General features: G+C 38.5%; 1 protein-coding gene across 3 annotated transcripts in view; it reads right to left on the reverse strand.

Annotated features, from left to right (window-relative positions):
- LOC122401174 overlaps nt 1-26,623 on the reverse strand; it is a 92,350-nt gene that overhangs the window by 24,160 nt on the left and 41,567 nt on the right. The window contains exons 1-5 of one of the 3 annotated variants that reach the window (XR_006259424.1): nt 17,782-17,837; nt 17,313-17,439; nt 16,349-16,545; nt 16,006-16,113; nt 7,335-7,514 (exon numbers count right to left, since the gene is read on the reverse strand). Coding sequence is in view for 1 of the 3 variants with exons in the window: in XM_043403138.1 (XP_043259073.1) it covers nt 7,379-7,514; nt 16,006-16,113; nt 16,349-16,545; nt 17,313-17,439; nt 17,782-17,807 (594 nt within the window). In the remaining 2 variants the exon portion in view is untranslated. Of the gene's footprint in view, nt 1-7,204; nt 7,515-16,005; nt 16,114-16,348; nt 16,546-17,312; nt 17,440-17,781; nt 17,838-26,623 lie in introns of those variants that run through there. The other 2 variants (XM_043403138.1, XR_006259425.1) reach the window with 2 other exon arrangements.

Below are 26,623 nucleotides of genomic sequence, written 5' to 3' on the forward strand. Positions count from 1 at the left end.
CGAAATAGGAAGTTCTAATTTGATACCGTATTTTAATTTTATTAAGGATGAAAAGTAAGGCCTTCAATTCACCAAACACTCATGTTTACTCTTGTTTCGTTTTTTTAAATATTGCATTAGTTTAAAAACTATTGACGACCACTGGAGTATTATATTTTTAATATTCAGTAACAATTTTATACAAATTTACAAAATAAACATTCACACATAATTATCCAATTTTCTAGTATTTGAACTCATTGGTTTCCTTTTCATTACAATTTTGTCGAGTATTGTATCCTATTTAGGTAAGTTAGGTGCATAATTCTTATCGTTTAACCCTTAAGTGGATTATTGGAGCCGCTGCAGTCCTCCACAAGTTTACTCTAACAATTATTTAATACATATCAATGTAATTATTTGAAAATTTATGTAATCTTCTATTAATATTGTATATGCTTTAAAGGAAAGTTGATTTCCATTTACCAATTTGGTAAAAATCATCATTAAGTAGAATAATGCAGTTCAGATTGAGAGCCCACTTAAGGGTTAAACATCTTCCAATGCCACGAATTAAAAAACCCGAGCTTTCTATTTTAATTTCGTAAGAATTCTCGTCGAGACGTTGCGTAATTATTTTGAAAATTGACTTGTCCCAAGACTCACGAAGACAAATGTTGTTTAATTTTCCCGAAATTTAGCGAAACAAGCTCCCGTCCGCCAGCGTTTGTCGCAGGTATCCCGACGCGTTCGCAGGAATTGATGATTTCCCGGGTAATCTGTTCGGTCAAAGAATCCTAGCAGCGATTTCGATGGCTTCCGGAACTTGCACGCGAATCCTCCCCCGACGTCTATGCAAATTTCACCACTGCACAGTCGTCGGGAGCGAATCAATGGAACCTATTACGGGCTAGGATTATTCCAGGAAATTCACGGAAAGTAATTAATGCCGGCTGTCGACGGATTCAATTCGCCCGTATAAATATTGCAATCGCCGGGTAACGAACTTCCGTCGACATCGATCGCCAAGAATCGCTATCGTACTCGTCGCGACGAGGACACACCATCGACGTCGAGACATCGAACGGGCTTGCTCGCGAATATTCAAACGAGCCAGGAATACGGGAATCGCCTCGAGAACTTTTTTGGGACCGCAGATTTCGAAACCTTGAACCTTCAGGGTTAAAAGTTTACGATCCTTTCGAACGATATTGAGTAGTTATGGCCACGACATCGCGAAATATTCTCGCGATTCTTCGTTTCTTTATTCTGTGTCCGCTCTGTTCGACCGCGAAGGTGGGGGATTCGTGTCTTGGGTCGAAAAACGGACAATATCGTAATGATTTACGCGACGTTTTGCGGAACAATGCACGTAGTGAAGATCACGGATTTAGTGATCGAACACGTTCGAACTCCTCGCTGCAGCGAGCGCGATTCTCTTTTCCTGGTAACAAACAACCGACTGCAAATCTCTGTGAATCCACACACTCGGTAAACATAAAAATATTTAAAATTTAAAGAAATAAGAAAAATAGCAACACACTAATCTTAATGGCAATTTTATACTTCCACATTTCAATATTCACTGTAGGTCTCTCAACTTTTCGTTGGATAATCATTTTTAAAAAAATCGCTGTTGTTGGAAGAAATTGCACGATAACTTGTCGATATAAGACGTAACGAGTACAGCAACCTGATAAGCCAGATCACCCAAAATGCTGCAGCGGATGCTCAGTAATGGAGGACTACGGTTTACAGGAACAGGGCGAGGGATAGGAACGTACGTGCACGTTTCAAAGGTGAATCTGCCTAGGTTAGTGAAAAGCTCCAAGCCAAAGGTCGATCGAAATAAAAAGGTTCCCCGAGAACTTCTCGAGACACTCCTGAGCTTTTCCTTTGGCAAGCCAGGCTCGCGGATACATCAAAGGGGAAATCGATGCCCCCTGCGTCGACACTTTGTCGATGAATTTGACAAGTATTTAACTGAAAATTCATTTGCAACGATCCAGACTCCTTTAAAAAAAAATATATCCATTCGAAACTTTCATTAGTGAAATGGACATAATTCTACATTTTTCAGAACATGAAGATAATATAACGATAGCAAAATATTGTTTACCTTTATTTTGAAAATGATCCAACATAACCAATCTCTCCATCGTCTTTAAAATATTTCTGTTCCAAAGATTGAATTTCAATTTTAAAATCGTATAAACAATCGCTCGAAGCTAAATCTAAATTGCAAGAAGAATAATTCAGCTCGATAAATCTGTATGAAATGATGTATTTATCGTGAAGAAGTCGAAATCATTTGGCGACTTTTCTTAGATTCTGTTCCCCCTTTTTCACCGTGCTTCTCTTAAGACCAATCAAGAGTATGACATCGTAATCCAAAAAAATTGTACCCATTATTTCCCTTATGAATTGACCGACTTTGCTTCCCTCCGAGGAACCTTGCCAAGTCGACGTCGTTCCATAGACTCTCATTTTGAAAGAGGATCTTAATAAAAGACCGAGATTTCGTTCACAGTCACAATCTGCTCTAAAATTTTACTTTACTATATTTTCCAGAGCTTCGAAAACTGCTTAGCGCAGTAACCGCGTCGGGTTTTGTTAACAGAAGAAAGAATTGCGCGACCTTTTAATACCAAAAAGGTTTCCCAGATCTTGTATTCGCTATCCGCTGCAGTACGCTTAAGCTACCGCCACAAGAACCTTAATAAACTTGTTGAATTATAAAAACCCCCTTAAAATATATGTCGCATACTTTACCACTGATTAAATTAATGATTTAAAAGAAAAAATTACTATAGGATTTGACTGAGTAACTTCTACTGGGACATATTCAAGCAATAATGGCATTTTATGTAGTTTGTAACACGTCAATGAATGCATTTTATAATAAAATAAAATGTAATTAGCCGCAACTCGATAGGATTATGGGCAATAATGTAAAATAATATATTCGAAATTGTTCGTCGAAATTGACTGAAAATAAGATAATTATACTAACAGAAAATGAATAATATATTTTCAATCATTTTTAAGCTGATAACCAGACCAGAAATAACCTTATAAAATTAATCTGTTATTAAAGCGAACGTTTTGATCCTTGTGTACACTCCATTATCGAGTAGAATTAATACAAACAGAAATGTGCATATTGTACAGGAAATATTCAAAATATTTGAAATCAATTTTATCGAAACAAGGCTTAAAAAATTGATTCGAGTTTCTTTTTACATTCAATAGATACCAATGTTTCCTTTTAAATGTTTTTAAAACGATCTGAACTGTGCTTGCCATTGACGTTTCTTTGAAAAAAGTTTTTATGCTTTTATATTGATCCACGAACCGGTTGTGTCACATAGGGGAAGTTGGGAATCACTGTTCCTGTACTAGTTTTCTCCCCTTCTAATAGATTGCCTAGGCTTCAGCTTCACGAGACGCCCCCAATGATCGTCGATTCACGACGATCTGAGTTCCAGTCAGGGTAATTCGATTCTCAGCCGTCTTCGACCCTTCGTTTCATACGGGAAGACGTACAACGCGTCGCTTCGAAGCCTTTTAGCGAAGACTATCGGCGTCGACACCTAACACCCGACCGTCCTGCCAGCAAATTCAATCCAATTTCTCTGTCATTCGTCACTTTACCCTCATCGACGGACGTCGGAGCCTCGAAAGCTTGTAATGTCTTGTCCATCCGGCTGATGAGCACGAAGGACGCATGCAAGACAATAGGTGGGAACCCACATTCTGTCTCCCGACGATCAACGAATTCAAGTTAATTATTCATTTCATTCTTCAATCCTTTGCACACGATTGTACCTCCTTAAATATATTAATGCATAAAAGAATGGACTTATTTCTTTTCTAATCACCTTTACATTTTTATTATAACGTACGAATACGAGTGAGAATAACGATTTAGGTGAATTTTAATCGCTTCAATTCAGCTGGAAAGTTGTGGCGGATTCGTGGGTCCCGCGTTGCCGGTTGAAAAGCTCGAAGAAAGTTGCCAAACGCGTTTCAATGGTTCCCAAACACCGGGGCTGATCCCGTAAACGTTTCAATTTCCTTGGGTCCTTCAAAACCGCGCGGGAGTTTCTCGAGACCTTTTCGAGATCTTTGATAGTTCCGCGAAAGGTCTACAGCGACAAGTTTCGCGGTTTGTGGTAACAGCGTGGGTGGTTCGGGGCGAGTTCCTGCTTTTCGTAGATTCGTGTCACGTCGCGGAGTGTTATCCTCCCTGATTGCTATGTATAATGCACGCTATGGTGTAAAGGAAATCGATTAACAGGCCAATTTCGAAATTCATTAGCCGATCAAACCCCTGAATATAGCTGTGGAGTAGCTGCATGCCAACGAGCTGATTAATCAAAACTCCGCGGTTGAACTTTCGACGCGTCGACGACACCTGCCGCGGATTAGAATCTCCTAAGACGTGGAACGCGAGCAATCCAAGCCGAATCTTGCTCTAGAGCACAGAATTTAAGCAGTTTTTACCAGGCGTTTCGTGTTTGCGACACGGTGTCTGATGTGTTTCGCAATCGAGCGACACGTGGAGTTTATAGGAAGCCACCAGGTTGCCGGTATTTATTTAATCACAAATAATTTTGGTAGATATTTACGTTAGAACGTGGCAGTATTCGTGAACCGTCGATAATCGTGGAAGAAGTACGATTTATTCAAAACTTATTAGCCACTTTAGCACGTCAATCTTTCCAGGTGGCGGTTTCATCCATTTTCAATTAAATAAACAATTTATAATACAGTTTTATCGCACATCAGTCGTATGATAAATAGGAATTTCTTAAACTTCTTTGGGTAGATAGCGTCAGAGTAAATTTCAAAATAAACGTAGAAGATAACGTAAATAAAAATAGTTGAATAATTTTGGTAGATATTTACAGTAGAACGTGGCAGTATTCGTGAACCGTCGATAATCGTGGAAAAAGTACGATTTATTCAAAACTTATTAGCCACTTTGGCACGTCAATCTTTCCAGGTGGCGGTTTCATCCATTTTCAATTAAATAAACAATTTATAATACAGTTTTATCGCACATCAGTCGTATGATCAATAGGAATTTCTTAAACTTCATTAAGCATATAACAAAAATTGTCTCGTTTCCTTTTAACACTAAATATACCGACACTTTTATACCTATTTCCATCATGACCGGCTGTCTAGTAATTATGCCAACATCCTGTATACAAATTTAAATACATTTTCAATTAAATAAACAATTTACCATCAAATTTTGTCGCACATCAGTCGTATGATTAATAGGAATTTGCGGAAACTTCTTTGGGTGCACAGTGTCAAAGTAAATGTCAAAATAAACATGGAAGACAACATAAATTATAGTAGGTGATATGATCATTAGATAGAGGATGAAATTCCCTTTAAAATGAGCGTTTGTACAAGTCGATAGCTTTATTAGTTTCAGAGATATGATAATTTTAGTTTCAAGTCGATGCGGTGGCTAGTTTCGAAGATATAAGGGTCCGAAGCTTTGTTTACATTTTGGTGCGGTCGCGCGAGTTCATTGGTATCGCGCACGTGACAATAGTAAACAATGCGTAGTAAATTCTTGGAAATACTGAGACTCCCTGGTCATGTGACTGTCTCGACTCCGCGCAACAAAGAGGCACGACGCGACGCGTCAGACGGAGACAGAGATAGTCAAATTAAGAAAAATACCCTTTTACATAAATTACGATATCTTGAAAACGGAAAGTCGGATCGACAGAAACCAAAAACCATTTTAAAGAGGAAGCTTCGCCGCCGCTAAGAATGCCTTAATAATTAATAAAACACTAATAGTTTCGGAACTGCACGCGTCTAAACTTTTAGTATTTTTAATACGCGTGAATAGGCTATTATACGCGAGCCGGACAGTGAGATGGTCGAATTAAAATAAATTACCGTTTACATAAATTACGATATCTCGAAAACGGAAAGTCGTATCGTCAAAAACCAAAAACCATTTTAAAGGGGAAGCTTTGCCGCTTCTAGTAATAGCTCAATTATTGATAAACACTTGTAGTTTCGGAACTACGCGCGCCTAAAGTTGTAGTATTTTTAATACGCGTTCTTGGACTCTTTTAAGAAAATAGAGTATATTTATTATAATAAAATAACATAATAAATTAATCATAAAAGTTCGAGATACGTCGAATTGAAGGAACATCGCCAGTTGAAGGTTAGTTTAATAGCAACAAAGAGATATTTTTTATTGAACACCTGTTTCCTTTTAAGCTATGCATTACAGGCAAGTACACCACGATTACCATTTTCGAAAGTGGGTTGTGAACGTTTGAAAAATTATGTTTCAGACTATTAAACTGGAACAAAAATTATTAAAATTCGACACAGAAGAACCTATCAATTCACCCTTGTTTCTACTCTTCTACTTTATCAGAGTTTTCAGAACATATATTTATGTCCGAAGGTGACTATTGAAATGAATAAAAAAAGGGCTTGCCAAGCCATGTAAAGTCTCGATATTTTATAAATCTTTGTGTCAAGCATCCGGTTTTGCAAGAACAAAGAGAAATTGATTATTTTTGCTGTCAGGCTAGGCAGACTTCTTTCATGAAACATTCAACAGGAAGGAATGAAATTTTTCAGAAACTTTTGGGACTCCATGACAAATCAGCACCGACACAGCACTCCAAAGACCAAACGAATGGTGGGGGTTTGGGTTCGCACATACACTTAAGTACTTCTGCCGCTTTTGAATCCCTAATGAAAGTTCGTGGAAGTTACTATGTTACCGCTGTAAAGTATCTAGCTTTACTTACAGAGGTGTTGAAATTCCCGTGGACTTAACATCCATAGCGGTTGTAAAATTCTGCTGGTTTCACGAACTTTCGACGTAAATCCCTTGCGAACTTTATGCCGCGGGTCACACATTTTCATCGAAAATTTTGCGTCCGACAATTACTTCGATCTTAAGTACACACAGTCTCGTGTACGTCGCGTCGATCGCGAACTCACGAATTTTAATTGAGACTGAAATAAATTTGCTAAAATACTTTGGTGTCTGCAAATTAGTACCAAATGTCTCTATCAAAATGGAATAATATTACTCGAGGCAAAAATTGTTCTTAGCCTATACTTTTCTCTGAAACGAGCAAATCTTTTCGCTGACCTCGCTAGAAATTATTTTCTTTTAAATCCAATACATTGCTTCTGACACGACGGTGTAATGGCCTAGTATCAAATGAGTTTGAAGCTAGAATCGAATGCATTGTTTGACAAAGCCGTGAAGAACGTCTCATAAATTTTTTGGGGAAGATGAAGTTGCGTTTAAATGAGTTACTTGCTAATAAAACCAGACTGTTTACCCGCTCGAAAAGCAACGGGTTGAACCGCAGTGGATTTTCAGGGCTCAACGGAGGACTCCAATCAAGTCGAAGAGTCCCACGGGGCATTGCGGTTGGTACTTCGAGCAGCCTCCATTACGTCCGACCACTTCAGCCTGAAGAATGTCCTGCGGCAGTTCCTCGTGTCGCGAGCTCGTCGGTCTGAAAACAACGTGCACAGCACCGTACATACATATCGTACACCCGGATGATAATAAGGAGCTTTTTCTTGCCGTGATACGGCTAGCGTAACGAGCACGACGCAACGTCGGCCAACTCGTTAACGGACGGCCATTAAATTGCCGTCATACGATGCTTTCTTCTGGCCAATTTAATGCCGCCCGAGTGTTTGCGGGCATCGAGGGAGCTGAACGAGTGGCGTGTCACGTGACGCGACAGGAACCACTCCCGCGACGGAAGGATTATTATTTGCGATCCCTTTTTCGGAGGAATCAACGACTAGATATTTTCCGATAACAATTCCCGCGACTCACAAGGAACCATCGCGAACGGTCCGGCATCGATTTTGATGAAACTTTGTACACTTATAAAGCAGCCAAAAATAATCGACACGTATTTTTTTTTAGCTGCGGTAACTCGAGTTTAAGGGGTGAAACCACCCCTTGAAGTTTTGGCTCGAAACGGCTATCTCGAAAACGGAAAGAGATACAAAAAAATTGTTAATGGGCGAGGTTAATGGTTTCTTATGTACAATAACATGGTGTTAAAAAATTAAAAAAAATACAATTTGTTTATAACAAAAAAAAATTTATTAACTTAATTTTTCATTTTATTGAAATTTTCATAATGACAAAAAATGACGAGCATTTTATTCCAAATCCATTGGTATGCGATTTTTTAAAATTGCCTCTTACAGTTTTGCAGATTTTGATGATTTACATCTTGCGCGCACATTCATTATGGTAGAAGCCGTTCTAACTTTGATTTTAATGAAGCACTGTAGGCTTGCACTAAATTATACAGTAATAAGTAGCGAGTAATAATAACAGTAACAAGTTTCTTAACAGCAACGAAAGGATTAATTATTTTTATTGCCCACCTATGACATCGTGGCAAAGGTGGAGCGATTTATAAATTATAAATATATGCAGTGTGTATAACAATTATTCTATATAGTTCCGACAACAGTGGTACTCGTCGAAAAAATGTTTGAAACATAAAGATTTCTTACACCATGCGCATTTAATTATTGCCACGTCACCGCAAATATGACATGTTGGCTCATTTTCAACAGAATAGCAGTACTCAACAGGATTCTGGAATGCATTTGGCTTTTCATCTATATATCCGGATTTATACCAGGAGTATTTAATAAAATTTTGGAACCTTGACGATGAAAATTGATTGTGGACCAGAGATTGAAGTTTAATTATATTATTCCTAGCGTGGAGATTAATGTCGTGATTTAAAACGAGAACTATATCGGAAAATCGGCGGACGAAATTTTTCCAAGTGCGGAAACCGTAAACATCCAGTGGTTGAACATACTTTGTTCCACCTTTTGGTATTATAAAAAGTTTTACATTTTTACCCTCGGGAGTAACTTCGTTCACCGTCTTCTTACAGTGACCACTCCAGGAATCAAGAATTAGAACTGTTGCGGCCCCAGTATTTGCGAAGTAAATCTCTCTTAACCAGGTCTTGAAATGGTCCGTAGTTAATTTGCCTGACTTTGAAGCTACAAGATATACATTGTCAGGGCGAAATAAATGTTGTTCCACAATCGGCCCGAAATGTCCTGTACTCTCTTTCAGTACAATAAATAATGGTGACAGTAATTGTTCATCAGCTGAAATGGTTGGCTGGATGGTGTAACTATGAGTGGTGGATGACACTGATTGAACACCTCCTTCTACGATTTTTATACCTTCTTCAGCCAAAGTGCGCCCTGAATGTAATTCCAAATTAAAACCACTTTGATCGGAATTGTAAACATTGTGTGGTTCATTTCGGGCTATATATGATTTTACTTCATTCACGAATGCGCTGCATTGCAAATGAATATCGTCTTCTCGATTTACCATATTTGTGGTTACAAATCTGGTAATTTTTCTGGACACTAATCTAAACATCTTTTTAAAAGTATATAGCCAAGTATATCCGGCTTTAAATGTTTGTAAATTTTCTATGTCCCTCGCTTGTAAAGCCCATCGCCGTAGATCTACTTCATGCACAATTACTCTTAACTGCCGAGCTTCCATAAATTTATTAAATGTATACTCTGCAATACGTTTTATTTTTTCCTTTTTTGTGCCACCCTGTTCAACTTGTAAAGCCCATTTACGAAGCATTCTTTCGGATTTCACGTGACGGAATTTGGAACGTACGGTGTCTAATTTTAATCGCTTCGACTTCCCGCTGTTCCAGTACGCCACAGCTTTCCTTTTATATTCGAATGGGGTGTATTCCTTATTCGAATGACATACAACGTCTTGTTCGTATATGTTTGGAATATTCGGTGTCCTATTTTCCTCCTCTTCATCTACCCACAACCAGTTCAAATCAGCATCCTGATGTTCTTGGTCGATAGGCGTCCCGTCCATTTCAACACACGTTTCATGTTCAACCAGGAATGCCGTGTCTTCGACACTTCTTACAATTAAATCGAATAATACATCCCTTAAATTTTCTTCTGCGTTATTAATTGGCGTGGGTCCCTGGTTCCACTCAACAAACGCAGCAGACAGTAAAGTTATTACATTAATAGGATTAATATTTACCATCTTTCCGAATACAGTAAAAGCTGGATATATGCAACAAAAGATTGGCTGGATAAGTGCAACGTTTAAATGCCCAGAATCGGCACCTCGGCTGTATGGATAACCAACAATGTTCTACACGCTTATAAAGAGCTAATTGCAATATATATATATATCCAAGTTCTCCCACTTATCTACCAACAAATATTATTTTCACATGACAAGGGCAATCAATTTAATTAACTTTACGATATGTCACGTTATCAAAAGGTATAATACAAACTCCATTTCAATATACCCATTTTATCATGTTTATTACAAAAACCGTCTCGATTTTAAAGAATGTTAATAACAACAGAGATACAGATGCACATACTAATCTCATTTGACACGTATTTTTATTATACAAATTACACAGAATGCTTTCACAACAGTGAAGATTTAGATAACGTGCGTAAACTGCATGATAGGCGAGCCGCAGAAATGACAATATTTATTTATTCAATTTGTATTTTAAAGCAAGTACATCATGAGAATAATAAGTGTATCTTTATCTCCTGGTATACACACTGTATGTATTTATAATTTATAAATCGCTCCCCCTTTGCCACAATGTCATAGGTGGGCATAAAAAAAAATCTTTTCATTGCTGTTAAGAAACTTGTTACTGTTATTGTTACTTGTTACTTGTTACTGTATAATTTAGTGCAAGCCTACAATGCTTCATTAAAATCAAAGTTAGAACGGCTACTACCATAATGAATGTGCGCGCAAGATGTAAATCATCAAAATCTGCAAAACTGTAAGAGGCAATTTTAAAAAATCGCATACCAATGGATTTGGAATAAAATGCTCGTCATTTTTTGTCATTATAAAAATTTCAATAAAATGAAAAATTAAGTTAATAAATTTTTTTTTGTTATAAACAAATTGTATTTTTTTTAATTTTTTAACACCATGTTATTGTACATAAGAAACCATTAACCTCGCACATTAACAATTTTTTTGTATCTCTTTCCGTTTTCGAGATAGCCGTTTCGAGCCAAAACTTCAAGGGGTGGTTTCACCCCTTAAACTCGAGTTACCGCAGCTAAAAAAAAATACGTGTCGATTATTTTTGGCTGCTTTATAAGTGTACAAAGTTTCATCAAAATCGAAGCCGGACCGTTCGCGATGGTTCCTTCTCAGTCATTGCTATCCCTTGTTCCATCTGACTTCCGTTTACGTTATGGAACACTAGTAACTTAACCCTTTGCACTCGTATATATATTTGAGAAGGCTACCAATAAAGTTGGAACTTTTTTTCTTGCGCGATCAAAATAAAATCATTTTTATGGAAACATATTACAATTTAACTTGTCAGTTTAACAGAAAAAATTAGAAAAATATACAGATTTAATCTGCATCTCACCCCCTCTTGAACAGTGAAAATCTATATAATATATATATATCACGTTTTTTTCAAAATATTTAAAAAATAAATAGAACTAATTTGAGAAGGCTACCAATAAACTCGACACTCTTTTTCATACACGATCCGAATGAAAACACTTTTATGGAACACATTACAATTTAACTTGTCGGTTTAGCAGAAAAAATTAGAATAATACACAGATTTAATGTGCATCTCACCCGCCCCTTGCACAGTTGAAATATTTAAAGAATGAATAAAACTACCTTCTAAATTTGAAAGAACGCATAGTACACAGATAACATCGTACTCTTCCTTGCATCAAAGTATTTATCTTTTTAATCATTTTTTTACTTTAACTATCCATAAACCTACAGATTTCTGTTGTCTGATTCGTTTGCAAACTAATATGCGTTACGTGATTGGCATTGAGAGCAGGAGAAAAAATATTCTCAATTTTCGAATCAGCCACCACGTTGTCACCATCCTTTGGGCCTCGAATATTTCTCTGTCGTTTTCAGTCTTATTCTCGATCAATCTTAAGATTTTCCCGTGATGGTTTACCCTTATTCGAGATTAAGCACCGAATCAATAAAAAAATAATCGAAACTTCGTTCGTTGCTTCTTCTGTTTGGCATCGCGCGCGGTTCATCCAAAAATTGAATTTAAAGATTTCGAGGTCGGTCGACGGAGTTTAAAACCACTCGGGATTCAATGGCGCCTGTTCCGTTTAGGGGGAGCATAATTGAGGATTCGCAGCGAGTTCGCGACAAAATTGGACGGAAATAAACGGGATTTCTCCGTACATTTTCCGGTCTCTACGTTTCTTTTTTTTTTTTATATAATCGCAGTGACAGTCCCTCCGTTTCAGTGAGGGATCATTACGCGCAACGGGCTGGCAAACATAACGATATGTCTCGCGTATCTAGCGCGGTCGTAAAAACATGCCAGGAGCCGTGCTTTCGTTGCACTTTTACACCGACTTTTGTCTTTCCTTATTTCGTATCAAGAAGACTCCGAGAACCATGCATCTCTTCGACCTTTCTGCTTCGTTTCGACGTTTCGGCGATACGTCGGTGAAAAACAATACAATTCCGTTATCAGTGCACAACGCGTTCCTCAAAAATACAGACGAGTGTTCTCCAGTTTCTTTCGAGTTTGCTTCGATTCAATGACTCTAACGATCTTCGAATCCTTCGACGAAACACTTTCAAAACGGTTTCCATATACTGTTCTCTACGATTTAAATTATTTGTAAAGTCGTTCGTATATAAAGTGTTTTAATTATGTCAAAGATATAAATTATTCCTGCCCTTATTAGACAGAAGAAACTATAACTAAAACGGGTTTATATTTCGTGGTTTCAATTATGGATTTCTTTAAAAATTGACAACGCTTGTATATTTTTAATTTTCCCTACTTCAATTTCGACCAATGTTTTGTTTTATATTTACTATATCTAAAAAAGAAAGAAAACTCTGTAGCAAGAATAACTCCAAATAAAACTCGATAAATAATAATAAAATGCTGGAAACTGTTATACGTGCTTTCTCGAGAAATAGAATTTTCTTTTCGGTTCCGGAATAAGAGAAACTCGCTTCGAGGGTTTTGAGAGTTCGCGGAGAAGTCGTCCATTTCCGGGCGAAGGTATCAGTATCTTTGCAACGTATCGTTTATTCGCAGTCCTTGTTAAGCTTCACGGGGAAACCTCATACGAATTTAATAACGCGTCGTTCGCGGCGAGAAGTAAAATAAGCTATCCCCATGATTTTTTCATACCTCCTCCGACCCGTTCCATTCCCTCAAATTACCCGTGAGACCTCGCGCACGAACGGATTCCCAAGGAGGACAATGCATCCTGCGCTCTTCCCGGCGCGATAACAACTTCAACGGCAAAACAAAAGCTCATTTGCAATTTTTATTCCCGCCGTGCAACGCGTACCCCGCTGTTTCTCTATTTGCCCGCGTTTTCTTCGCCGTACAGTCGCTCGAAGCGCAGTTTTCCTTTCATGAATCAACCCCGTAAGTTCTCTTCCGTCGCGAAAACTTTAAAGAAGTTCCTTCCAAAACGCGGAATAATAATTTAACCCCGGGTCTCCTTTCCGTGACGTTCCACGCGCCACGAACCTACAACTAATGTACAGATTTACATAAAAATGGATGGTAACATTTTGCTAGCGTGTTGTACAATTCGTTAGAAAACGATTCGATCTTGTTATCAAACAGAAATTGACAATTTTTTCTCAAATTTGCGACAGAGACTTGAGTATTGGTGGAAGTAAAAGTAGTGAGTATTGGTCAGACGCGCCAAATTATATTGAATCCGTACGATCGCCAAATTTTCGAATTTAATTACCTCGAAAACCAATTTTTATTCTACGTCAACGAATTATTTTTGCACGTAGAATCACCCCCTGCCCGTTGCATTGCTTGCCCTGAGACGCCCTATATAATCATGTATGCATGGGATGCTGCATATGATTAAGTGTGATCTTATACACTCGTGGACGATTTACGATTCCACCTACTGTCATATATAATATCACGTGTCAATCTCATACCATGCTCTGATATGTATTCTATATTAAATTATTCACATATGACGTTTTACGTTCCATATCTATTCACACGCATAAAATTATTTTTTCCCCCCGAAAAATTATTTATAATTTTCCTTAGACAACTCCCAACGAGATCGTAAATGGCCACAAATAGAAACGAGGGAACGTAATTCCATAAATGTGCTACGCGATGAATAGCGGATCCACTAGTGAAAAATGTTAAAATACTCTCATTTAGACGATTTTCGCTGCTCGACGCAAGAGAACTTGATTCATATTCCCATTGAATCCGTCCACCCTTTATACCAACGCCTGATGCAGGTAGACCGACCGTGTGTAACCGTCCACGGTGTAACCACGAAACTCCCAAAACCCTAAGAAAGAACGAGCTCGACGCTCCTAGTCCTAATACACATTCTCGTCGGTCTATTTTCTGCCTCGTAGCTGGAAAACCGCTCGGAAATTCCCCGACGACGAGGATATAGGACGTTCGTCGACGGCGAGGACGACAATGCGCCGTCACGGGCCGCCCGCGGGCCCTCTTTTTTTATTCATACGTCCCTGGCTCGAGAGTTTATCCACCCACGAGATCGCGCGAGCGCGCACACACACACACACACACTGGTGGGCACGCTGTAGCCAACTGTGCCCGCACACGAGCACGGAGGAAGACCGACAGGCCGGGCGGAGAAGCGAGAAAGCTAAACCAAATTTGCTTTTCTACACGGTCTGTGTATCTACTCCAATTTGCGCCGCCTTGGACCGGCCGAAAAAAGGCCTGGCTCTTCTTTCTTTTTTTTTTTCTCTCCCTCGACGCGCGAAAGGAGGTCGCGCCGGCGAATTTTCCAGCAGAGTCCTTTAGCGCGTTACGCCCCCGCGCGAACAATACCCGACTATGTTCGAGCAAAGACCACCAGCGAAGCTGATTCGCAAAGGGAACTGTGGATACTTTTTTCGAGTCGCTCCCGTGGCGGCCAAAGTTGACTGGGGAGCGCGTTCGATTGATTTTTGGAACGTTAATTAACGCTTCGAGTGTCGAAGACTTCTCACCTTGGGAACCGAAGCGATTGATTCTGAACTGAGATGTTGAAAGAAACAAATTTGAATGGAATTCATAAATTTTAGCGTGGTTATGGAAATAATTACCGAGACAAATTTTAAGTTACGTAGTTTAGAATTGTCTGACATCAAAGTTTTGATGTCATAAAAAATTTGTAGAATGAAATAATGTTTTTGTTCGGCAGAATTGAAAGCTGTAAAGTATGCTACCTGGCACGCTGCTCGAGATAAATGTTGAAGTTCCTATTCATTACATCTTTTAAACAGTGTCAGCCAACACCCGATGGCTACAGTACTCTATTCTCTCGCCACGCCTCATCCCCACCACGCTCAGAAAACGCCATCAGGAATCTTTCTCGAATACTCGAGTTATACATTGATGACCAGACTATAGAATTCTAAGTAATTTTTATCGACATCAACTATGAATGATTCTTTTATTTTACCTATTTACTCGTTGCTCAACCAAGATCAGTCACAAAGTCAATAATTTTCTATTATTAATATACGTGCATACTTATCAAACTATGTATCGATCTTTCCTAAATATACAGATTGTTTAGAACGTGACTCTACGTATCAAAATGAAACGAAGTTTACTCCGTGATTTATAAAAAAAGGTATCGTAACCAAGATAAATTTCAAGAAAATATGTATTATTATTATTATTATTATTACTTTTCTATAAAAAAGAAGTTTTCTTAAATGATTGTGTCGAAATCGGCGAATGAATTCGAATGGAACATTACATACAAACATCTTCGTCTCAAGCTCAAATTTTCCAATGTATTGTTGCTATTATAGACGTATTAAGGGCCAGTGTGAGGATCACATGTTTTCAGGATATAAGGTGATTATCAAATAAGGATTAAGGTAATGCAAAAGTTGACGATGAAACTTACGTGAAGATCACGTGCAGAATGTCACCGATGAGCCCGTTATGTCTCAAGGAATGCTCCGAAGTTTCGCAAATTGCCCTCAGCAGACACTCGTGACCCTGATATCCGTAGCTGCGCAGAAAGTCGGGGGGAGCAAAGTGAAAAATAAAATAAGACCGTCTCTGACCCACTATGACTTCTAGGTCAGCTGCTGTGTATATCTATATCTGCCTCGACGTGTAACAGTTTCGTTTATCCAACCTTTTCTTCTGCGCGCGAACGCGAAGCAACGCAATTCCAATGATAAAACAGATATGGAAAGTCCATCGAAACCAAAGAACGCGATATGATAATCAACGAACCACACCTATCGAACTTTATCTCCAACATTTCGTAAACTGTAGCTCTGTTGAGGCTTCTCCTCCTCCTTCTGCTCTGTCCAGTTTCGAACAAGAGATGCTCATCGGACGCGTTTGTGGGTAAATCGTACGTCGCCTCGAAAAAGTTTGCTATGGCAACGGATTTATAAGGATCTTCCAGCGGTACCGCCAACGCGAGGAACAACTGGAATAAAATCAATTGTTTTGAACGTGAATATAAATCAATTATAATTATAATAATGCTGAAAAATAACTACTCTTACTGTCGTACATAAACCAGTCTGGAAACGAAATGTTACGTTTGTAGAAATATAAATTTACAGTGTTATTTATTAAAAATGCAATCCATGGGTCGTATGCTCATTAATGCTTCAAAAGCTTCATTCTCCAACGTGCAAAGAACACTTGGTGAAAGGTTAAAAAAGTGTAAAAATAAAATTGTTGAACGAACTGTTGTACCTTTATAACGTTGACCGTAGTTTGTCACCTGTGAACTCGCTCATGTGTGTCACTGATTTCTTAAATTAAAGTAAATAATGGAAATATTTCTATTTTGTATGAATGTAGGTACCAGTTACTAGTAATATTAGTAAAATTAGTGTGTTCCTTTCCTAATGAATAAATTCAACCCATAAGATACTAGGCTTTAAAGATCGTTTTGAATCAAAATTTATTTACAGTAACACAGACTGCATTAGCTAAATAAAATAATAAATTTCGAATTATAAGTGTATATGTATATGTTTCTATATAGGAAACAGAGTGCATTTAATTTTCAGAATCTGCCGAAAATTGCCTCCAATCGACCGATATTGAAAAAGTCTTTCACCAGAGAGAATTAATGTAAAGATAAGAAGTTGAAACGAAAAACTGGGATTGACCAAGTCGATTTAAAGTTATCGGTTCTTGCGATCTTACGTACAAACGAAGGAAGTTAGCGTTCACACTTACACCCAGGCCACTCTCTTCAGGAAACGTTAGGGCTCTGATGGGTCGATGAAGGACCTCAGCGAGCTCCGAATTCGGAGATCTCGAACGTCCCGTGCAGAGTACCAAAGCCAGATTGAACATCAAAAGCCTATAAAGAAAGAGTTTACTTTCCTCCGAAACAGTAAACCACACATGTTCATCGTAAAACAGATTCAATAAAACACCGCGTAAAGCTTCGCGCACGCAAACAGGACTCACGAATGTAACATCGAACACGTAAATGTTAAATCGAAGAAGAGTACAAATTGCTACAAACACCTTCATTAACGTTAAAAATAAACGACCATCGAACAGAATTGAAGGTTCTTTTTAAAGGGACATTTATCGGAAATTTATTTCTCTTCTCGAGCTTTTGCATGACACTTCGTTAACAAGATGTTTACGTTCCACACGATGATCACTAGTTTCTAAAATTAATCTTGAAACGTACAAAAGTTCTTCCAGATGCCTCGACATTCTCCAACTCAGAGATCCACGACTGTAAACTTCAAGAGAAGAGACTGGTTTGAAGTATTGGGACTTCGATGTTCGTCTTTCGTACGCAAACAGGTTTTTCATTCGATGTTTGTGGTTCCAGCGTGTTAAGCTACAGAAACGGGAGGAACGTTTCGGTGTTAATCGTTCGACGATCGACCAGTTCGGGTAAATGTAAAAACCGAGAATAAACATCGGGGAACGTTAATAGGAAACGCGAGGTCTTGAAGCGGTCTTATGTTTGACGTAACCATTAGTGCGGCGAAGTAAGAAGCAGTAAATACGAGATAAGAGACAACTTGGATACCATTCTGGCTGCTGGTAATCAGCGCTCCAAACTTGCAGACTCGTAAATTTATAAGCTCCCCCTCTGAATTTCTATAAAACTCTTCAAACGAAAGAACTCTGGTACTTGTAAACTTTTAACTAACTTCGCTGTCATTAGGAAAGCTATTAAGTAACGAGTACACGATTGAACCTCTGAACATTTCTATTTCTGGATACTGTTTCCCAGGATATTGAAATTATATTTATTCGAGCTGTAGAACACAATTTCAAAGAAAACAGACTTAAACTTTGTCTAACTCAACCTGTAATTTTTTGGGAAACTTTAAGAGGAATTGATTTTTATTTCAAAATGGGCGGAAAAAGAAATTTATGTACTCTATCGCCCATAAAATTGAACAACTTCTGCTTGGACCATTTTCTCTCCTGTAAAATGAACGAGTTATTTTAGTTATTTGTTTAAAAAGTCCCCACTTTGCGTCGATGAGGGTTTGCCTTCGAGAAAATTTCGATGCTTGGTTCTCGATTTTCTCTGTAGCCGCGGTGTCGAAGTAGCCACGGGCCAAAATGTTTCCACGGATTCCGGGGGCTATGGTTACGCAACGCAATTACAATCCTGCACGTCAGGCATCACGTAGGACGGTGGCGGTGATTAAAAAACTTCACTGATTTTATGCTGCCTCGCGTAGGAAAAACTGGCGGGAGGGCGCGAGGGGGGTCACGGTTGAAATGCTGGGTCGCGGTTAAACCATGCATACGTAAATGAGCCCTCTTTGCCGGGATTATTCACGTTTTTAATTCCCTTTCTCGTTTACATCAATACACGTCGCGGCAACGAGCTGTTTTCAGCGAACAGGCACGTATCCGCTCAGCGACTGGAACACGATAATAAACTGCAACGCGCGAACGGGCCCGCGAGGAAACTCAACGCGACAGTTGCACGACAGAGTGCAACAGCCTCTGATGCCTCTGAAGGGATCAGGGTAAAGTTCTAGTTGCAAACGAGGCAGAAATTATATTTTAAGTAATTTTCTGTTTTTAAGATCTTAAAAACGAAGCAAAGATGACTCCAATGTATTTTTATTACGAAAGAAAATTTATATTTTTGTGTATAATACATACTGGAAGATTTTGGTAATTATTGACTGGACAGATATTTACAACTTGAAACCAAAATATAGAAATAAATATATAAAAATAATTTGATAAATTAAAGGAATTTAACGCTTGGAGATGTTGGGGGATGCTGGTCGTTATTTCGTAACCTTCTGTTTGGTAGATGTTGGATCACGAGTGAAGCATTTCGCCTAAATATGCTGATGGATTTATCAGTAAGACTGATCCAGATTTAATTGGCATTAAACTCAAGCTAAGTCTCTAACTAACACCGCTAGATCACAATGCGCTTAAGCTGATCCTCGCGGTTTAGATAAGCTGGCATTTCTTTGTTCAGCAATCAATCGCTGCATCTGGTTTAAAGCCAGATTTGCTGGGCCAACCTCATTGATGAATTTACCCGTACTCCTAACCGAATCGCCATATTTGTTGTATAATATCTATCGTACACAAAACCATTTGACACGTATTTGTAAAAAAACCTCAAAAAACCATCAAACTTAATCAAATATTTAACAATTCCTTCAATGAATATTAACTAAAAAAATTTCTCTACTGAAAACATTTAAAAGAATTGTTAATTTCTGATTGTAACTTGTAAACAGATCTAGTTTTGTACAAAGTAACCAACGCAATGTCGAACATTTGTAGAAATCTATTTATTTAGAATGCTCGAATGTGCATCGTTAGAATCGGAAGATCTTTGCGGGAAATGTTTTACCGATAAACGTATCAACTTTGAGGGAACCGCGACAGTATCGTAAAAAAGAGGTTTGATGCAGCACGGTAGTTTCAGTGGAAAGACGGATATCATAAATGCTTCCATTGACACGACAGAAATAGCGAAACAGTTGCTGAACGGTGGAACTTGAACGGGTAAAAAGAAAGAGGAGAGACGAGACAACGATGTTCTATCCTTGTAAAAAGTAACTGACGCGTCTGTGGTAAATAGGCACTTCGTCCTCGGGAGGAAAAATCGTCTCCAACCTGTTTCGAGAAGACAAAAATGGGTCATACGTCGTGCATGTACGGTCGATCTGTCAGGAATGAACGTGGTTAGAGAACAACGAGGAGGAGCGGGGAATAATATTTATTCGAGGATCAGTAGTCGAGGAAGAAACGTACGATAGAAATCGGGCGTCTTCCGTGCATACAGTAATTCTAGAACAAAAAACCACGGAGAATGAAACATTGTTTCATTGCATATCACTAAAAATAGAGACTACTTTCTGAATTTGTTTCTATATAACTAAAACACTAACCTTAAAATGTAATTCAATTAAGAAAACCGTGTTGAACAATTTCTAAACTTTACAATAAGATCACATGCTACAAACGCTAGCAAAATTGTACTGAAATTTAAAAAAAATTACAGTAATAATAAATATTTTAAGGCGTTCAAATTTAAAAATATCCAATCATTTTTGGGACATTCTGATACATAAAATTTGAATCTACACTAGTAGAACGTTTTACCTAAATTTATAACCATTTCCTCCATTTGTCTACTAAATGTTATCCTCGATTGTGGCGCGTTCTTCGAAGAATACGAAATTCCATCCTAAATCGACCGGAATCGTCGCCCTAGAAATCGGTAAAAACACAGCGTGAAGGAATCCCTATTTTCCTTTCTCGAATTCGAATTCGTTTCACGAATCCCTTTGTTACAAGCGCAAATGCACGAATAAAGAATCGATCCTGGAATTAAAATCGTTCGCCCCCGATCTACAAACGCGATTAATACGTCATAATTTTCAAACGGATTATGCGTCGCTGCGCCCGCGAGTGCAAAAATCGTTCAGCGTTCCCTCTGTTCTTCGAAATGTCTTCCACCGTGAAAGACTTTTTCCAATTTATCCGTCTCCGTTTTATATCTGCAGAACACAGTTATCCTTAACGATCTTATATCTCTGTGATTTCTTCGCTGTACGCTTGTTTGTCTCGTATAAAACCTTTAAATCGACTGTCTGCAGTTTAAATTTATAAAAATCCACAAGTAATCGTAACAGGAGTGCAACAATTTACGAGAAATAAATTATAAACTCTCCTACATTTCCCTAATACTATCCAAAATTAAAATAATTTTATGTTTCGAACTGGAATATGATCGATCCAAATAAAGCAATCAATCTCTCACGTGGGAACAGATGGTTTCGAGCATTAATTGTTTCTTAACATAAATTCATATAAAGGAAAATATTTTCACTGCATTATTACAAAATACTTTGAACTCGACTGTTAAAAATATTACAATTTTATAAAACGTGAAAGTGATATTCGTTTATATCGAATTATTTATTTCCCGATCTTTGAAATCTGAGTTTCCTGTTTACGAACATTGATAAATTAAATTTCACGACGGTAGTTGAATTTAACCCTAATTTCTGAGCTCTTGGTCGCATTCATCGCGTCGTAGGAACTCCGAAAGGAAACCTGGTCTGCATAATCCGCGTAAAAACTCCATCAATATCCGTCCCGTCGTCCCACAAGAATAATTGAATTCGAAGCTCGTTACGTGTCGATGAATTTCCACGTGGATTTATTACGACATCGGGGTTTCAAGCGTCCCTACTCGATAACGTTACCCAAAACGAGGAAACGCGAGCTCCGTTAAGGAAGGCAACGCGAACGGGGTTTACGATAGAGACGTGACTTCGTCGCTGCTTTACAGATCGAGACCCCTCGCTCACTTATCCATTTCTGGTCGAAAAGTCTCTTAAACACTCGATGCAGTGATTTACAAACTCTAAGTAAAAGCATTTCCTCGCTGGAAAAAGAAAGTTTCCATTTTCGTGAATCTGAAAAAAATCGTACAACCAAATACAAACGGTGGAGGCAACGTAAATTTTTATTAACATTCAAGAGCAGCTCGATATTTCTGTTCTTGGTAAAGAGATTTCTATTCTTGGTACTCTGAAGAACAAATGTTAAGAAAAGCACACTGATCAACCTTATTCCCGTTCGTAAACTGTTGTTTCTCGTGAAAAACTCTCTGGGCCGCGCGAAAATGCGGGCGATCGTTGTTCAGAATTTACAAGGGAAACTTTGCGCGAAAGGTGGCGTTGCAAAATCGCCAAGCGTGCAGGGGAGGGCGCAAAATTGCCCAAAGTTTTCTTTGCCTCCTCCCTTCGAGCTGTTTCTATGAAATTTCGTCCGGAAGCTCGCGAAAAACCGATCGCCCTTCGATGGATCCTCGAATATCTGACAATATCCCAAAGACAGAGTCTTCGTTTTCCAGCACTTTGCGAGCTCATATACACGGAATGACCTAACGTAATTAACTCTAGAGAGTTTTGTTTGGTCGGTTCGAAAGAAGAATGGCGAACGTTCGAAATTTTCACGAATCTGGCGCACGGTTCTCTCGTTCTGCTCCACGGTGTGTACCAAGTTCCGGCGGTCTGTAATTTTCTCTGAGCACGGACTATTCTAATTTTAATGATAGAGACCCGCCCTACGTTCGCTGGGTCCATCCCCGGGATTAGTGGAAAATCTGTTCCGCAGGACATCTCCACCAGCTCGAAATTGCGATCCGCGTTCCGTGCAAATGTCCAACGCTGTCCGATCCGTTGCAATTTTTTTTAAATTAAATACCTGTTCAAATATTTCCTCGAGGCACTCGAGGAATTCCGAACTCTTCAGGTGTAATATTCGGATTTATACGAACGAACGAACGTAGGGTCTAACAATGGATGCACTCGACACCTGTCCCTAGCGTTCGTGCTCTAAAATGTCCATCGACTTTAGAAATTGTTCGAATAAAAAGATGTAACATTCTTCGGGAGGGTGAAAAGAATTCCGATTTATTTTGTATGCGTCTCCGGAACGGTCAAATCGTACGTTGCTGGTTGAATCATAAAGAAATAAAATTGGTTTTACTCTCTTTAAGAAGAAGATGGCGGGCGGTGGCCTTGATTACTGGAGAAGAGACCACGTAGCTGGATTTGGAGCTTTCCCGGTCCTGTCGAAGCATTTTGACGAGTCCTTTCCTTTCCTTAAACGGTGATGTTGACACGATCACGGAACCGTAGCGAAAAGACAGCCGCTCAACGCGAGGTTTCGCGAGGCCGACCGCGCCCCACCACCAAACCACGCGTATTGGCTAAAGGCGCGGTTTCACGCACGACATATTGCAAAGATAATTATACAAATCTAGTTAAGAATTAATTGTTGAAGCACAGAAAGGATAATTACGAGAATTCATCTTTTACTTTTCAACTTCCTGTGTGTATGAACGTATTTTTTTATTCTAAAATAGAAGCCTCTATGTAAAGAAAAATATACATTTATAAATTTTTTAACGTCGTATCGACACTTAGGTCATTAATTACAGGTTATTAGGTACTTAATCGTGCACTTTACGTGATTTTGGAAAATCTGGGCATAATCTGGATTGATATTGTATAGAGGGTGTTCGGCCACCCCTAAGAAAAATTTTAATGAGAGATTCTGGAGGCCAAAATAAAATGAAAATCAAGAATACCAATTTGTTGATTGAAGCTTCGTTAAAAAGTTATTAATAAAATTATTGTTAAAAATGATTAATAAAATTTGTTCACCTACATGAATTTTTTCCAAGAAGGTGTGTAGGATTTTGGGGGTATGTCTATTCACCAAAAATGATTGTAATTGGCCCCTGCAACCAAAAATAATTTTTCCAGAACGATTTAAAATTTTTTAAATTTGCCAAACAATTTAAGCAGCTACCCCCTGTCGATTTTTCTTAAAAATTTGTTTGGCGCTGTACGGAAATGTTGTTTAATACTTTTTTGTAGGTATCCATGAGCTCTACTTCGCGCACTCAATTAAATCCATTGACTATTGTAGGAGTTATGGCCGTTTGAATATTGAACTACTTTTACGGGGTTTTTCTAACTTTACGGTGTTAAGGAACAACTTCTCCAATATTTTTAGAATTTCTACATATTCTCCATTAAAATACGCGTTGTTTGCATTTCGAAACATTAGAATCGTCCAATTCGTTCAGAAGTTATGATTTTTTAAACATACCCATGCTATTTCAGGGGAATCATCCATACCTGGTCAGACATTATATTTTCGGTAAAGAATTTTTTTCTCGAAACTGGGTAGGATTTCGGTGGTTTGTCTATTCACCAAAAATGATTGTAATTGATTTCCGCAGCCAAAAATATTTTTTCCAGAACGATTTGTAATTTTTTTTTTAACGTTAATAACAAAGTTTCACTCAACAAATTGGTATTATTGATTTTTGTCTTACTTTGGCCTCTAGAATCTCCCATTCAAATTTTTCCCGGAGGTGGCCGAACGCCCTCTATATTTCTTTGTAGTTCAAAAGTTTTTGGCAGTTGGTGCAGTCTTTTTGAAGTGTTTATGTGTGAGTCTGGAATAAGCCTGTTCTCAGACGAGATATTAGTATTCTTTCCTTCCTGCTCAGGCTGTCAGGCTGTTATTTGGGATTTGTTGGTAGAAATCTCTGATTACGTGGTACATCTTTGTCCTTTTAGATATGGTCCACGTCCAATTCCATTCCTCTCTGATGTTGGTTTTCGTATAATGTACAAAGTCTTGGTGTGGTACTGAGATCCCTATTTCTCTGATGTCTGCTTTTTCATTTCCGGTTATTTGTTGGTGAGAACGTACCCAGGCAATGATATATAATTTTTCTCTTATTGGTAAGTTCACTGTACATGATTAGTATATTTCTTATGATTCACGTCTTTCTCTTGTAAGTAAGTTTAATAAATCTGAATTATGGTCATGGAATCTTTATAAATTACGTGATCTTGGGATTTTTTGTCTTTATACGATTTAGAGACGTTTAATTCGATAGACTTCGTTTGATTATTCTGTCCTATGCCTTTGAAGCGTGTGTGTGCATTTTATTGTGATGAATATAATTAAGTTCTAGGATTTTGATTTTACATTCGTGGCTGCATTCCTAATTTTTCAGCTAAGTCTATAGTAATTTGAAGGGTTTCGATGATCCAATTTTTTCTTGCTTTTGTACTATCATGAAGCTACAAGAATAGATGGATCTTGTTAATAGAGTAATGTCTAAGATCGAAAGGATGAACGGAACGTAGAACATTTCTACCGAGATGATTCCAATAATAACATTCCCCATGGAAATTAACTGAAATTACAAAATGAGGTTTCCATGTTGCGTTCGTGCGGAGGATCCGTTCGCGGATCAGTGGAATACACAATTTCCACCTTTTTTTTCTCGCGTCACGGGATTCGGAGAGAAGAGCTATTACCAGGGAAGAAAGTAACGCGCCATTTTTTCGGCTCTCCCGTCCAAATGGGGATAAATTGTCGTTGAAATGAACCGGACCTGCAGCTGGGACTATGAAAGCGTTCATTGGACTGGGAAAAGATGAATGAACCGCAGAAGCCAGCAGACGAAATGTAACCAACGTATATACGGAAGGGTTCAACGATAATTCGCGCTCGTCTGGAAGGAACAAAGTTCCACTAATTGCAAAATAATTAGGCAAACTGACTGGAAACGTCAACAACGTAACCAAAACAACGTTCACAAAGAATTGTGGTTTCTTAAAAAATCAATTACAATTCATTTCTTACGTAATTCTTGGCTCAATTAAATTTAGATTTAGCTGTTCATAGATAATAGAAAAAAATCCTACACGAAAATTTTCTAATATATTGTTTTTGTTTTGGACTGAAAATTAAATTCCATGTTATAATGAGTCGAGGAAGAAATTTTTTTTCATCAATACACCAATAAGTATATCTTTATGTTCGATTTTAAAATATTGACCGCGAAATGCAAGTCGGTATTTGGACCAGAATAAGTTTCGCGTACCTGTTTTAAATCCTAAATTACTCAAACGGGGCGCGATAAGATATTCTTGGCAGACATTTCCTAAAAAATCTCACGTTTCAGTCGTTTGAATCATAAACCAGACCTTTGTAACGTCTCAGCGTCGCCTAACATTAATCCTCCACGAAACTACGACCGAATCGCGAAGACATTCGGTTATCAGCGTTGGAATTACGATTCCAAACGATCGTCCTTCGCTCTGGACTGATGACAGAGTTCAGGATAGCAAGAATCATCTATGTGCAACGAATCCCGACCACGACTTAGATTCTTTTCCCTTCCGCGCGCTTTTTCTCAGTCTCCCGAGGCTACCAACTGATATCCGGAGGCTGCTGGGAATCAAGCAGCCTCTGCTCGACGGCGAAGACGTTCACAAAATGGCGGCCGGAGGGCCTTTATCGCGCGACGAATTTTCACGATAATCACCTTCAGCAAGGACGTTTTTTCCTCTTTACCTTCGCTCCCTTGGACCGATTACTCGCGGAAACTCCCAGCGATATCGGTCTTCGTTCGAATCAATCCCCATGGTGCTGCTCGGCGGCGCGTGGAATCTACAGGGAGGGTCAAATAAAGT

Source organism: Colletes gigas, unplaced genomic scaffold (genome assembly GCF_013123115.1).
Source record: "Colletes gigas isolate AHSC1104 unplaced genomic scaffold, ASM1312311v1 Colletes_gigas_Sc00022, whole genome shotgun sequence".
NCBI lineage: Eukaryota > Metazoa > Arthropoda > Insecta > Hymenoptera > Colletidae > Colletes > Colletes gigas.